Genomic DNA, 13779 nt, shown 5'->3' on the forward strand with positions numbered 1-13779 from the left:
TTTTCTATTCTCTTGGAGTTGTTTTCATTTGGATTTAAGGATCTTTAAGACAGTTGCCAACCTCTTGTGGTTGAATAGAATTCTTTATTGGTCAAGTGTGATTGGACACACAAGGAATTTGTCTTTGGTGCCTACGCTCTCGGTGTACATAAAAGAAAAGATACATTTGTCAAGAATCATAAGGTACAACCCTTAATGATAGTCATAGGGAACAAATAAGCAATCAAATCATATTAGGAAACAGTCAATATAAATCTTAAGGATACCTGCAACAAGGTTACAGTCATACAGTCATAAGTGGGAGGAGATGGGTGATAGGAACGATGAGAAGATTAATAGTAATGCAGACTTAGTTGTTGTGACCCAAGTAATGATTACCAAACACAATTCAGTCCTCAACAAACTTATTTTATTAAAACAGTTGAGAATTAATTCATTCTCAGCTTAGTCCAAAACAAAATTCTTAATAACCAGTCCGTTGGCCTTATCGCCAACCTTTGATATCTTTGGCAACCTGCCAAAGGCTTTTCTTGGCAAAACCCCCACAAAGTTCAAGAGACGCTGTCAAGAAGCACGGAAATCAACGTAGCTTTTCTACAAAGAACCCAATGCCTCATTGCTGCTCTTTTAAGCTTTATGGGAGTGGCCAATCATCTTCTGGCTTTACTCCTGAGTCATCCTTTTTGCTTTAGCTGCTCTTGCCTTCTGGCAGCTCTTCACATGTGTGCACTAGGAACAGGCTCCTCCTGTTCCTCTGCCTCTCTGCTGTCTACCTCTGAAGGCTCTGGTGTCCGCGCATCGCTCCCAGATGGCCCTGGCCCCATCTCTGCCTCCGACGCAGAGCCCTCGTCTGGGCCTTCCCCAGCCTCCAGGACTGGCCCATGTTCCTCCCCAGCCTCCTCACTGTCCAACTCCATTGCCAGCTTCGCAGGCTGCTGGTGGACCACAACATTAGTTGTGACACTGTTGAGGGAATTATTTGTTTAGCAGCAAATTAGTTTGGCAAGCCACATATACTTTAATTATAGTTAAGGGGACAAGCTTCATGTTGAATGCCCTCTTATTCTGTGTAAAATAATAAAGACGGGATAAAGATCTAATAAATAAATAAATAAAAAAGTAAAAAAATTGTATCCTGAGCTTATCCTGCCTGTGATGGAGAACCCGTGTAATTTTTCTAGTCTCCTTCCAGTCACTACTTGTGCGCTTAGCTTGGGCTCCAGTTAGATTTTTATCAAAGATAAATACTAGAATGTAACTAGTTAAAGATAAGTTTTATAGTTGGGTTCCATGTTTCTTTTCATTCTTTTTTTTATTTGTGTACACCTGAGCTTCTGTCTTTCTACTTCTAACATCCTGGCAGTAATCTAGATGGGAAAAGAAACTTTTTGGTGGATTTTGGATGGTCAACATATTCTATTCAACTACTAGAAAGAGGAATGGATTTTTTTCTTCATTGGTATCTGGTTAATTGGGAGCACATTGATCTGACTGGATCACACATTACATTATGAATAGAGGAATTATGCCTTCTTCATGATCAGTTTTTGAATTGTGTACATGAGTTTTGGGGGGGACATATTTTGGATAGATATTCATTATTTTGGGGTATATAAGATATATTTTAAGGGACGCGGTGGCTCAGTGGCTAAGATGATGAGCTTGTCAATCGAAAGGTCAGCAGTTCAGCGGTTCGAATCCCTAGTGCCACATAATGGGGTGAGCTCCCGTTACTTGTCCCAGCTTCTGCCAACCTAGCAATTCGAAAGCACGTAAAAAATGCAAGTAGAAAAACAGGGACCATCTTTGATGGGAAGGTAACAGCGTTCTGTGCACCTTCGGCGTTTAGTCATGCCGACCACATGACCACGGAGACGTCTTCAGACACCACTGCGATGAGCACTGCCCCCTAGAGTCAGGAACGACTAGCACATATGTGCGAGGGGAATCTTTCCCTTTACCTTAAGATATATTTAAGATGTAACCAGAGCTTGTCTCTCCTGAGCTGAGCAGTAGAAGAATTGTCTCAACACATACAATTTTGTCTGGAAATATTTGTAAGAACGCACAGCATAAGACCTTAGCGTAAATATTTTAAAAAGGCAAAGTGATGAGTCAGTATAATTTTTTAAAAAGTGGCCTACAATAAATATGTTTATTTATGCCTTATTAAGCATATAAACATTCAGGAAACGTAGGTAGAACTCACTCCTATTTTCTGAAGTCTAGCCAAGTCCACAATGGATGGGTAGTTAGTGAGAAAACTGTGACATAATTCCTGCACTAAATAATGACATTGGCAGTCTTCCTTGTTTTCCATTCCCCATAACATTAAAAAAAAAAAAACCTCTCCTGAAATACTTGTTCATAAGATGCTTCGTTTCAAGTATTGCAGTATGTTTTCCATGGCAGTCATTCAAATGGCAATTGCAATAAAATTGCGTCCAACATAATAGCAGAAAATGTATGCACTCATGTAAGGATTTGCTACTGACCTTGTTTACATCAATTTCCTCTTTCTTATCTTTGCATAAGAGTTTTATTTTAAAACAGAGTTTCTATTATCACTGAATATCTGATTTAATAATGTTGGAGTAGCTTATGTCAGGACAATTGCTTTACACACATGGTCATAAGTAATAAATATCTGATGGCCATCTTTCCGGTATGATAAGAAGAAAGAAATCTAATAATTTGGGAGTATGAAAATCTTGCTTATAAATAAGCATTTTTATTCAGCAAAATATGCTGGTAGGTGTTCATAGCTACAGCATCAGAAAGTAGAGTTCAGAAAGGACTCTATTCTATATATATAGAGAGAATAGAATAGAATAACAGAGTTGGAAGGGACCTTGGAGGTCTTCTAGTCCAACCCCATTCCCAGGCAGGAAACCTACACCACTCCAGACAAATGGTTATCTAGTCTCTTCTTAAAAACTTCCAGTGTTGGAGCATTCACAATTTCTGGAGGCAAGTTGTTCCACTGGTTGATTGTTCTCACTGTCAGGAAATTTCTCTTTAGTTCTAGGTTGGATCTCTCTTTAACGATCTTCCACTCATTATTTTTTGTCCTGCCCTCAGCTGCTTTGGAGAATGACTTCTTCATCTCTGTGACAGTCTCTCAAATATTGGAAGACAGCTATCATATCGTTCCTAGTTCATCAAAGTAGACATACCTAGTTCGGTAGTGGGTTTCACTTACCTTCGCTACCAGTTTGGAACTGTGAGCTCGTGCGCGGCACTTCCGCGCATGTGCAGAACGTCCGTGATGACATCTGGGCAGGTGGGCGGAGCCTCCTGCCACCACCGCTACCAGTTCGCCTCAACTGGGGCGAACCGGTAGAAACCCACCACTGACCTAGTTCCTTCAATCATTCCTGTTTCCCTTCCTCCCTCCCTCCCTTCCTCCCTCCCTCCCTATTTTTTTTAATTAAAACTATCCTGGCTACCAAGAAAACTTACAGCAAGAAATTTTGAGATTCAGGTGTCTAAAACAATCACAAAGGACAAAGAGGGGGGAAAATTAAATCAAAATCAAAATACCCTAAAAGAAAAAGAGAAAATAGACATGAATAAAAACACAAGGAATAACAGGCCATAAACTTTCTATTTTTTTTATCCTGTAAGGTACCCAGAGTCATACAGGAGTTAGGAGACTAATAGAAGAAAATATTTATATCTCCGGGTTGAACTGTGATGTATTTGGTGTTCTGTGAACGTGGTTGTTTCCTTAACAGATGTTTCATTACTCAACTGGATAACATCATCAGTGCTAGCCACTTGCACATAAACAGAGAGCAAATCTCAGTCCCTTCTAGCAGTGATATTACCAGTGGTGGGTTTCAAAAAAATTTTACTACTGGTTTTTTGGGCGTGGCTTGGTGGGCGTGGCGTGGTGGGCATGGCAGGGAAGGATACTGTAAAATCTCCATTTCCACCCCACTCCAGGGGAAGGATACTGTAAAATCTCCATTCTGTCCCCAATCCAGGGGAAGGTTAATGCAAAATCCCCATTTCCTCCCGATCAGCTGGGACTTGGAAGGCAGAGAATAGATGAGGGCAGGGCCAGTCAGAATTTTTACTACTAGTTCTCTGAACTACTCAAAATTTCCACTACCAGTTCTCCAGAACTGGTCAGAACCTGCTGAAACCCACCTCTAGTCTCGACAAAGTCACCAGAGATTGAACAGATTTATATTCCTAAAAAGACACCAAAGTAGAGTCAAACAAGTGAGCAGAGTCTGCTGATTGTACCAAGATAGCAAACTGAAAAAATCTGTCCAAGTAACCTTCAGCTTTTGTCTCACTTTCCGTTCCCAGCCTTGAACAGCGGAATCTCTCGCTGGAGACCGAAATGATGAACCTCCACGACGAACTGGATCAAGAGAAGAAGAAGTTCACCATGGTCGAGATCAAAATGCGCAATGCCGAGCGGGCCAAAGACGACGCGGAGAAACGGAACGACATGTTGCAGAAGGAGATGGAACAGTTTTTCTCAACGTTTGGGGAACTGACAGTTGAGCCGCGTAGGACAGAGAGAGGGAACACCATATGGATCCAGTGAGGGCTGTTCCTGCCGCTCAACGAAGACTGTGGGATTCTGGGAAGAGGATAGTGTGGTATTTTATTGCATTGTTTCTCAACCTTGGTGACTTGAAGGTGCGTGGACTTCCACTCCCAGAATTCCCCAGCCATAGCTGGCTGGGGAATTCTGGGAATGGAAGTCCACGCATCTTCAAGTCACCAAGGTTGAGAAACACTGTTTTATTGTAACAGGTGACTGGTCACCTGACTGAGGCTAGCACTCAATGTAATGTTATGAGACCTCCACTCTTCATGACTGCATCCACCCACCATATGTCTGCAAGTTTGCTTCTCAATTGAGAAATCCTTACTCCTCAATCCATCATCATGCTACTGTTAAGTGTTGCAGCAGGCTTTGGGCATATAGATTTTAAATAGGTTATGGGGGACGGGGGTGGGGGGGACACGGGGTACGATAGAAAGAGGCAAAAGATTATTTTAATGCAAGTCTTATATTGAAACTGTCAAATGGTAAACTTCATTGCAATCCAGCTTTTTCTCCCTTGCACTTAACATAGTAAGCTATTTTTTGGGCCTTGTGTTATAATCAGCTAATTTTGTATATTATTTCCCCTCCCCCCCTTTGGTTGCCCTGTCACTGCAGAATTAATTATATATATAATATATATATATATAATATATATGTATATTTATACACACACACCGTCACACACGAGTCTGTGTCTTTGCGTGTGTATATATATAAAATGTTAGCTATTAAAACGAGAAAAAAAAAAAGTATTGTGTGATTGTGCTGTTTATGCCAATTGAGTTGCCCATGACCAAAAAGAAACCCAGAAAGGAAAAAAAAAACTGTAAATAATTTTATAAATATAGAACATGAGCATCGACTATGTTTGTTTTTATTTTCCCCTTTTTTTCTTCGTGTTTCTAATATTTCATTTATACCTTGTCAATCCTGACCTGTGCACTTACATCTTCAAAAATCTCTCCTATGGTCACTGCGTTGTACCCGCGAGATCCAAACATTAATTATACACATAATTTGCACTGGAATTCTGGGAGTGGGCAATCTTAGGGGGAGAAGATACTGTACATCACGATCCTGACAAAAATTCTGATCATTATCCAAATGACTGACTGACTTGTACCAAAGGATTAACCTCAGGGGAAAAAAAAAACCAGCCATTCACCATATTCTAAGAGCTGATAAAAAGTAGTTCTTGACTTGCGTCCACAATGGATCCCAAAATTTCTACTTTTTGCTAAACAAAACAGTTGCTAAATGAGTTTTGCCCCATTTTACAACATGTTAAGCCAATTGCTGCAGTCGTTAAGTTAGTAACAGGGTTGTTAAGTGAATCTGGCTTCCTCATTGACTTTGATTGTCCAAAGATCATGTGACCTGGGGGCACTGCAACCATCATAACTATGAGCTGGTTATCAAGCATCTGAATTTTGATCACGTCGCCATGGGGATGCTGCAACAGTCATAAGTTTTCTCACAACAAAACAAAGAAATTACAGTCTATACAGTATATATAAAAGCGAAATACCACTCACTCATCATGAATCTCCAGAACGGTAAAGCCTACAAACCTGAAATTTGGCACGTATGTTCTTCTTGGCTTCTAGGTACTCGCTAAGAAAGGATTTTTCGAAATGATCATCAGATCATTAGTATTTCATATACAGCATTATATTCACATGCTCTGATGCTAAGGAGTTAGACGTTCTACTCCCCCTTCCCACATCAAAGGAACTCTGTTCCAACTGCCAGTAGCCTTATATTAACACACACTGATGCTACCCCTTCGCTAAACCAGGCATGGGTGTGGCCATCGTGTGACACATCCAGCCTGCAGGCTGAGATATTCTACTCCCCCTGTTCCAACTGCCAGTTGGCTTATATTAACATGCTCTGATGCTACAGAGTTACACATTCTACATTAAATTTCAGGCTTTGTCAATTTATGATGCCCAATCACATAGTTTCATAGTGAAACATGGGCGTCCAACTAGTAAAACTAATAAAAGTGGGGGAAAGCTAAAACAAAAAGCAAAAGATGACAAGAATGACAGAATTCTTGGAATGAAGACTGAATGAAGTGAGGAGCATCACTCTCCCTTGCCAAAATCCTGGGTGAAGAGGCAGCTCTTCATGGCTCTTCTAATTAACAGCAGCTTGGGGCCATCCAGATCTTAGAGAAAATTTTGTCCCAGAGGACAGATCCCGCAAATCCTTGACTTGCGATCACAATTGGTCTAGAACTACCATCGCTAAGTGAGGTGGATGTTAAGTGAGGTGTGCCGAGTCTACATCCTTTTTTTTTGCTATGGTCGTTAAGCAAATCACTTAAGTCATTTACTGAATCACATGGACCAGTGGTGGGATTCAAATTTTTTTACTACTGGTTCTGTGGGCGTGACTTGGTGGGCATGGCAGGGGAAGGATACTGTAAAATCTCCATTCCCTCCCCACTTCAGGGGAAGGTTACTGCAAAATCCCCATTTCTACCTGATCAGCCGGGACTCAGGAGGCAGAGAATAGATGGGGGCGGGGCCAGTCAGAGATGGTATTTACCGGTTCTCCAGAACTGGTCAGAACCTGCTAAAACCCACCTCTGACATGGACATGGTTAAACAAATCTGGCTTCCTCATTCCCCCCCTTCTGCTTGTTGAAAGCCAGCTGAGGAATATCACAAATAGTGATTTTGGAATGAATGAATGAATGAATGAATGAATGAATGAATGAATGAATGAATGAATGAATGAATATAAATAAATAATAAGCAAGCAAGCTGGAAAGGACCTTGGAGGTCTTCTAGTCCAGCCCCCAGTCCAGGTGTGGTCTTACTAGGGTTTTATAAAACAATACTAATACTTCCCATGCTCTTGATTCTTGTTACCATGGTAATGATGGTCCTTAAGCAAATCCATTCTCTTGAATGGGTGGGGTTTTTTTTGTTTTTGTTTTTGCTGGAAAGCAAAAAAAAAAAAAAAAGTCGCACATCATGGTCACATGGCTATGGATTATGCAACCAGTCAAAATTTGTGAACGGATTGCCAAACACACAAACTGCAATCACATGACTGCTGAGGTAGTTGTAACTTTGAGGACAGGTCATAAGTAACGGTTTGGGGACAGGGATGGGTTCTACTTACCTTTACTACCGGTTCGCAATGGGGTCGCACGCATGCGCAGAAGCTTCCTTATGACGTCGGGGTTGGTGGGCGGAGCCTCCCACCGGTTTTACTACCGGTTCTATAGAACCGGTCTGAACCGGGGGCAACCCACCACTGTTTGGGGGTCCGTTGTAACTTGGAGTGCTCATCAAGCAACTGGTTATTCAGTGAGGACTACCTTCATTCCAAGACATCCCATATCAAGGCAGCCTTTATGGTGATTCTTCTGATAGACGAGGCACCTCACAACTTGATATGCTTGACAGCTGAGAAGTCCCATGATATATATTATGTTCAGTATGACAAGTTTGAAACAGAGCAGCATGAGTGTCTACAATTATGTCTACAAGGGCTGAGAAGATGCTACAGGAACGAATGCTGGAGCTAAATTGACCATTTTCCTGCTTTTTTCATAGCCCTCTCCCCATGGCAAACTAGCTGTGATGTGGGCACAGAGCCAGCTTGGCGCTGTAACATGAATGACTCAGCAGATGGCATCCTTGATTACCCACATCCTATTCCTGATCACTGCCAGCTGGGACATAAACATTTTGTGTCTTCTCACTCTGATGGAAACACCGTTGTGAACTTTCATGTGGAGCAAACTTTGACCATTTTTTCACTTCCCCCATCTACAATTTACGAGCACAATTGAGCCCAACATTTCTGTCATTAAGCAAGACTGTTATTGAGTTTTGCCCCATTTTACGACTTTTCTCGCCGCCATTGTGAAGTGAATCACTGTTCATAAGTCATTTTTTTTCAGGGCCGTTGCAATGTCGAATGATCACAAAATAAATGGTTATAAGTAGAGGACTACCTATACAGAGGACATTTCCAAGCTGCTTTAGACATACAGAAATGTTATGGGTTTTTTTTTGTTTGTTTTTGTTTTAATTTGATTTATATGCCGCCCTTCTCCGGAGACTCAGGGCGGCTTACAATGCGTTAAGCAATAGCCTTCATACTTTTGTATATTTATACAAAGTCAGCTTATTGCCCCCACAAACTGGGTCCTCATTTCACCTACCTTAGAAAGGATGGAAGGCTGAGTCAACCTTGAGCCTTGGAGAGATTCGAACCAGCAGTAAATTGCAGGCAGCTGTGTTAATAACAGGGTGCTTAGACCACTGTACCAGCAAGGCTGGTGTGTAATATATATGTGTAATAGACATAGGCAGATTCCTTGGGCAAAACAAAAGGTTTGTTTAAAGACCAAAGCTTTTAAAAAGTAGATTTTGTTCGACAACTAAAGGAAAACAAAAAAGAAAAGTTGGTTGATGTACTTGAAGATCTTCCTTGCTCTCAGGCTTTAAACCAGGGATCGGCAACCTTAAACACTCAAAGAACTACAAAGGTCCTAATCGGAAGCCCCCGTTCAATTCTGGAGTCGACCGGAAGTCTAGTTCCCCCATCATAGTTCCCTCCTAGAGCGGTGTCCTTTTTCCGCTGTTGATCAGAAGTCCGGTTCCCACACCATAGAGTCTCCTCCTAGTGCAGCATCCTTTTTCCTCTACCTGTCCTAACCGAAAGCCCTATCAATTGTGGAGCCGACCAGAAACAGGGAGCCGCAGGAGAGGGATGAAAGAGCCACATGCGGCTCCAGAGCCACAGGTTGCTGACCCCTGCTTTAAACAGATCACTGGACAGCTATCCTTGTGAACATTCCTTAACTTCTTGCACTAAACATAAAATAGTTTAGAAAATAGCCTTCAAGGTACTATTCTTCCTATATTCTCTCTTCTGGAGATAATGATTATTTCAGGGAAGATAATGGCACTAAGGAAATTTGATTCATTTCTCAAGTGAAGGGGTCCTGCATTGAATAGGGTACCAGTCCCTTTTTTGATAAATTATGATTAGCCTTTTACATATCCTCCTTATAGAGTTTATTAGTCCTCCCTGTCGCCAGACAGCAGTAGGGTTTTATGTTGAGTACCAGTAGACTAAGCCACCATTTTAATTTCCCAAAATTTTCCTACGTGTCCCCCATAAGGGCAACTTTTAAGGCTGGTGGACTTCAACTCCCAGAATTCCCCAGCCAGCAGGACTAAAATTTCTGCTAAGCAAAGCGGTTGTTAAATGAGTCAGGCCTAATTGTATGATCTTTTTGTCAGTTGTTAACCGAATTGTGCATTTGTTAAGCAAATCCAGCCTCCCCCATTGACTTTACTTGTCAGAAGCTGTCTAAAAAGGCCACAAATGACCATCGCCTGTTCCCGAGACATTGCAAGTGTGGTAAATATATGTGAGTTACCATAATTTCGATCGCATGACCTAGGAATCCTGGGACAGTTGTAAATGTGAGGGTTGGTTGTAAGTCACTTTTTTCAATGCTGTTGTAACGTCAAATAGTTGCCTAATGAATGGTTGTAAATTGAAGATTACCTTTCATTCTAATGTTTTGTTCTCATTCTGGGTGAATTGGACTATTCTAGTATGTATCTGTCCAGCTTGCTCAGGATGGAAATGATACTACAGTCAAGGGTAGGTCGACATACCTGGAATGTTGTGAAGGTAGAGGTCTAAGTTACCATCTACCACCTATGGCAACTTTACGACCTGTGGACTTCAACTCCCAGAATTCCTGAGCCAGCATGGAAGTCCACAGGTCTTCTGTGGCCTATGTTGCCATAGTTACCTGATCTAGCAGGTGTTGGAAGGTGTGTTTTTGGAGGGAGACAAAGGTGTTGTTTTTGATGCTGCCATATCCAAAGCAGAAGGGGAAGTGGATGAGCAATTTACACTGAGAAACTGTGGCTATAATTGAATTCCACTGCTTAGCAAGTGAAGCTACTCAGGACTTAATCATTCAGTGCTCCCATTTGTTTGGACGCATGCTCTTCTTTCCGGCTTTAGACCTAAGGAGGCTCCAAAGCCACTTTGGTCTTCTAGCAGTCGATCTGCAATGGAATCTCGTGAAGAATGGCATGTTCTGATCAGTGTCTGGAATTCAACAGATGCTGGCCAATCATTTTAAACATAATATAGGCCGGGGGAGGGGAGGGCTGGGTGTATGTGGCCAGGGTGGACGTGGAAAGGGTAGGCGTGACCAACTCGATGTCACTCGGCCCGCCCGGGCTCCATTTTCGGCTGCAACGGCCTCCTGTAGCCCTCTGCCAGCAAAAATGGAGCTCGGGGAGGCTGCGTTGCTGGCAGAGGGCTGCAGGAGGCCGTCACAGCTGAAAATGGAGCCTCTGAGGGCTGCCTGTGGCCCTCCCAAGCTGTTTTCGCTGGCAGAGGCACGCGGGCTGGTCCTTCACTGTTTCCAGGTTGGTCTCATGGGCCAGATCTAAGCACTCCATGGGCTGGATCTGGCCCACGCGCCTTGAGTTTGACGCCCCTGAATAGGCAGATCCTTTTGGACACTAGCCAAGATTAGCATGAACTATACTGTATAATGCAATGTGAATGTAGGTTGACAGATCAGGTCCATACGTTGGACCTGTTTTTGGACTTTATTTTCACCTCGGTAGCTATAATAAGGAGCACTGGCGAACAGTTTTAATAGGGCATTCCAAATTCTAGAAGTCACTACCTTTATAGTAACTTCATCTAGGACTGATATTGCTCCCAACTCAAAATATCCTAATGGTTTCCACCTGTTGTGGGACCCAAATGGAGGGTCTCCATAGACATTTACCTGTTATGGTATTCCAGAAGAGTTTGAAAACTGTGTGTAGAGCTGTGCTTTACTTCTCAATTGCTTTTATGCTTCCTTTCCTGTTGAAAGTCTGTTGCTACAATTCTGACTTTTGTTGCTTTGCTTTCTCAGCATTATTTCATGGTGTCAATTTGATTTCGGTATATATATATGTGTGTGTGTGTGTTTGTGTGTGTATCTTAATCCCATAAATCTGTTCAAAAATCCTTTCATGGTGAAAGTTTAAAATTTATATTTAAAAAATGAAATTAATGCCCTAAATATATAGTAACGATACCGTATTTTTCGGAGTATTAGACGCACCAGAGTATAAGATGCACCTTAGTTTTTGGGGAGGAAAATAAGAAAAAAGCTGATTGGCAGGTGGATCGGCCTCCTGGAATACCTCCAAACAGCTGTTCCCAGAGGTGAATTTTAGCAACAGGTTCCTTGGTTGTGAGCTCTGTGCCTTGCTTTTTTTTTTTTTTTTTGCTTTTTTTTCCTGCCTCTGAAACTTCTGAAATCTGTTTCAGAAAAAAACTTTTTTTCTGTCTCTGAAAGCCTCCAAAACAGCTTCAGAAAAAAAGCCTCTGAAACTCTGGGGCTTTTTTTCTGAAGCTCTGTTTGGAGGCTTCTTTTCTGAAGCTTCTTTTCTGATGTTTTTTTCACCCTCTGAAACCTCCGCTTGAGAAGCCAGGCGGGGCTACATTCAGAATATAAGACGCACCCAGATTTTCACCCTCTTTTTTGGGGGGGAAAGGTGCGTCTTAGACTCCGAAAAATACAGTACATGTGCCTCTTAGCTCCACAGGTTTGCAGGAAAGATCTCTTGTTCTTCAGAGATAACATTCTGATGATAAGCTAGCTTGATTTCTCTCCTGGAGAAATATATTGAATTGGAGAATAAAATCCCCCCCCCCCCCACAGACCACGGGAAAAAATCAAGACAACAAAGCAAAAATATTTAGACTCCAAAAGGAATTTTTTTTCCTTAAATTTTTTTTTTTTTGGCACAAAGGGGAAAATAGACTCCCTTCTGCTTTTAATAACTCAAAACAAATAGAAGTTAGAATGCATTGACTCAACATTGATCCACAAAAGGTTGATGAACAAAGCCAAGATTCCTCCATTTCCCCCTCTTACCACCCACAGGAAACAATGAAAGGTAGAAAGTAAAATGGCTGAAGAAGTAAACAAAATGTAATGATGTTCATCTCCTTTTCAAGCTTTACATTGGTCAGTTCATCCACATCACTTATTTGTGACTTATCAAGTTCAAAACTAAGATCTTGGAAATTAAATTGGACACGTCTTCTTCGTCTTCTTTTTCTTCTTCTTCTTCTAGTCTTGATGCTGAACAAGCGGCTTTGGATTTTTGTGTGTTGTTGTTGTTTTTCTTCCATACAGTATATATAAATATATATATATATATATGGAGAGAGAGAAACGGTGTTTTAAAAAATGGTGTGTTTTTTTCCCCTCAACACTAAAAGTCATGCTCTTGGTTGCTGTAAATTATATGTGAAACGCCAATTGTGCAAAAATATAGCAAATGCAATTTAGGTCTTACACGATGGACATGGCAAGGTGAACAGTTTGACTTTGCTACTTGGATTCAGAGATCCGGGATATCCTTGTTTCAAAACATATTACTGGCCAGAAGTCCCACTCAATTTGCTAAATATACATAAATGACTCTATATACAGCTGAAACCCTTAAGCCTTTTCCTCGCTGGAGGAATACCAACGGAGGAAATGGCCAGCGGTAGCACATGGAGGCATACAGTGGCCTTTGAAATGTACAGAAGGAACAATGATGGTTTGTTACAAGAAAGTGACAAAAACAAAGGGAGGGGGAATCGGTACAAATATTTACATACAATATGTTCCTTGCTAAATAGAACTGCATAGCCCTGTTCAACAGAAAGAAAGCGTTATTTAATAAGCTCTACTATCTTAGAATCAACATAGTTATGCCCTTGAGGGTAGACTCATTCCAGTGAAGTTGAGACTAGGTTGCTGACTTCAACAAGACAGAACTCACCTGATTTGTTCTAAGAGATACTTGAATTAGCAGCTTGGGCTAAGTAAATATGATTATTGAAACAAGCATAATAAAACCCCACCTCTTATGCCCAAGCCAGCAAAAGACATTCATGCACACAGTGGAGGTGGGTGCAGGTGGACTTATCTGACGAACATACTCCTTATATCTTCACTTGCACTGCTTCTCACACCGAAGCTAGATATGAGTCCCTATTCCTTCTTATACTTTCTGCAGTCTCCAAAGGACGTGGCAATGTCATCCAAAAATCTACAGGTATAAAAATGGAACTTTTTAGGGAGGGAAGGAGGAAAAAAACACACGCGTTCCTATCACAACAGGCTTTTTGCAAATAATAAC

The 13779-nt window shown here is 41.5% G+C and overlaps 2 protein-coding genes across 12 annotated transcripts in view; one reads left to right on the top strand and one right to left on the bottom strand.

The window, feature by feature from the left end:
• The window catches only part of ARHGAP24 (Rho GTPase activating protein 24), a 473398-nt gene extending 468715 nt beyond the window's left edge, over window positions 1-4683 (top strand). For all 7 annotated transcript variants that reach the window (XM_060686979.2, XM_060686980.2, XM_060686978.2 and 4 more), the window contains one exon: window positions 4321-4683. In XM_060686979.2, the coding sequence (XP_060542962.1) occupies window positions 4321-4564 (244 nt within the window). In that variant the 3' untranslated portion in view covers window positions 4565-4683. The remainder of the gene's footprint in view (window positions 1-4320) is intronic.
• Window positions 4684-13483: 8800 nt separating this feature from the next.
• MAPK10 (mitogen-activated protein kinase 10) overlaps window positions 13484-13779 on the bottom strand; it is a 236462-nt gene continuing 236166 nt past the window's right edge. For all 5 annotated transcript variants that reach the window (XM_034440428.3, XM_034440427.3, XM_034440424.3 and 2 more), the window contains one exon: window positions 13484-13689. In XM_034440428.3, coding sequence (XP_034296319.1) covers window positions 13632-13689 — 58 coding nt within the window. In that variant the 3' untranslated portion in view covers window positions 13484-13631. The remainder of the gene's footprint in view (window positions 13690-13779) is intronic.

The sequence above is a fragment of the Pantherophis guttatus genome, chromosome 8 (genome assembly GCF_059756535.1).
Source record: "Pantherophis guttatus breed Tessera chromosome 8, ASM5975653v1, whole genome shotgun sequence".
NCBI classification, from domain to species: Eukaryota; Metazoa; Chordata; class Lepidosauria; order Squamata; family Colubridae; genus Pantherophis; species Pantherophis guttatus.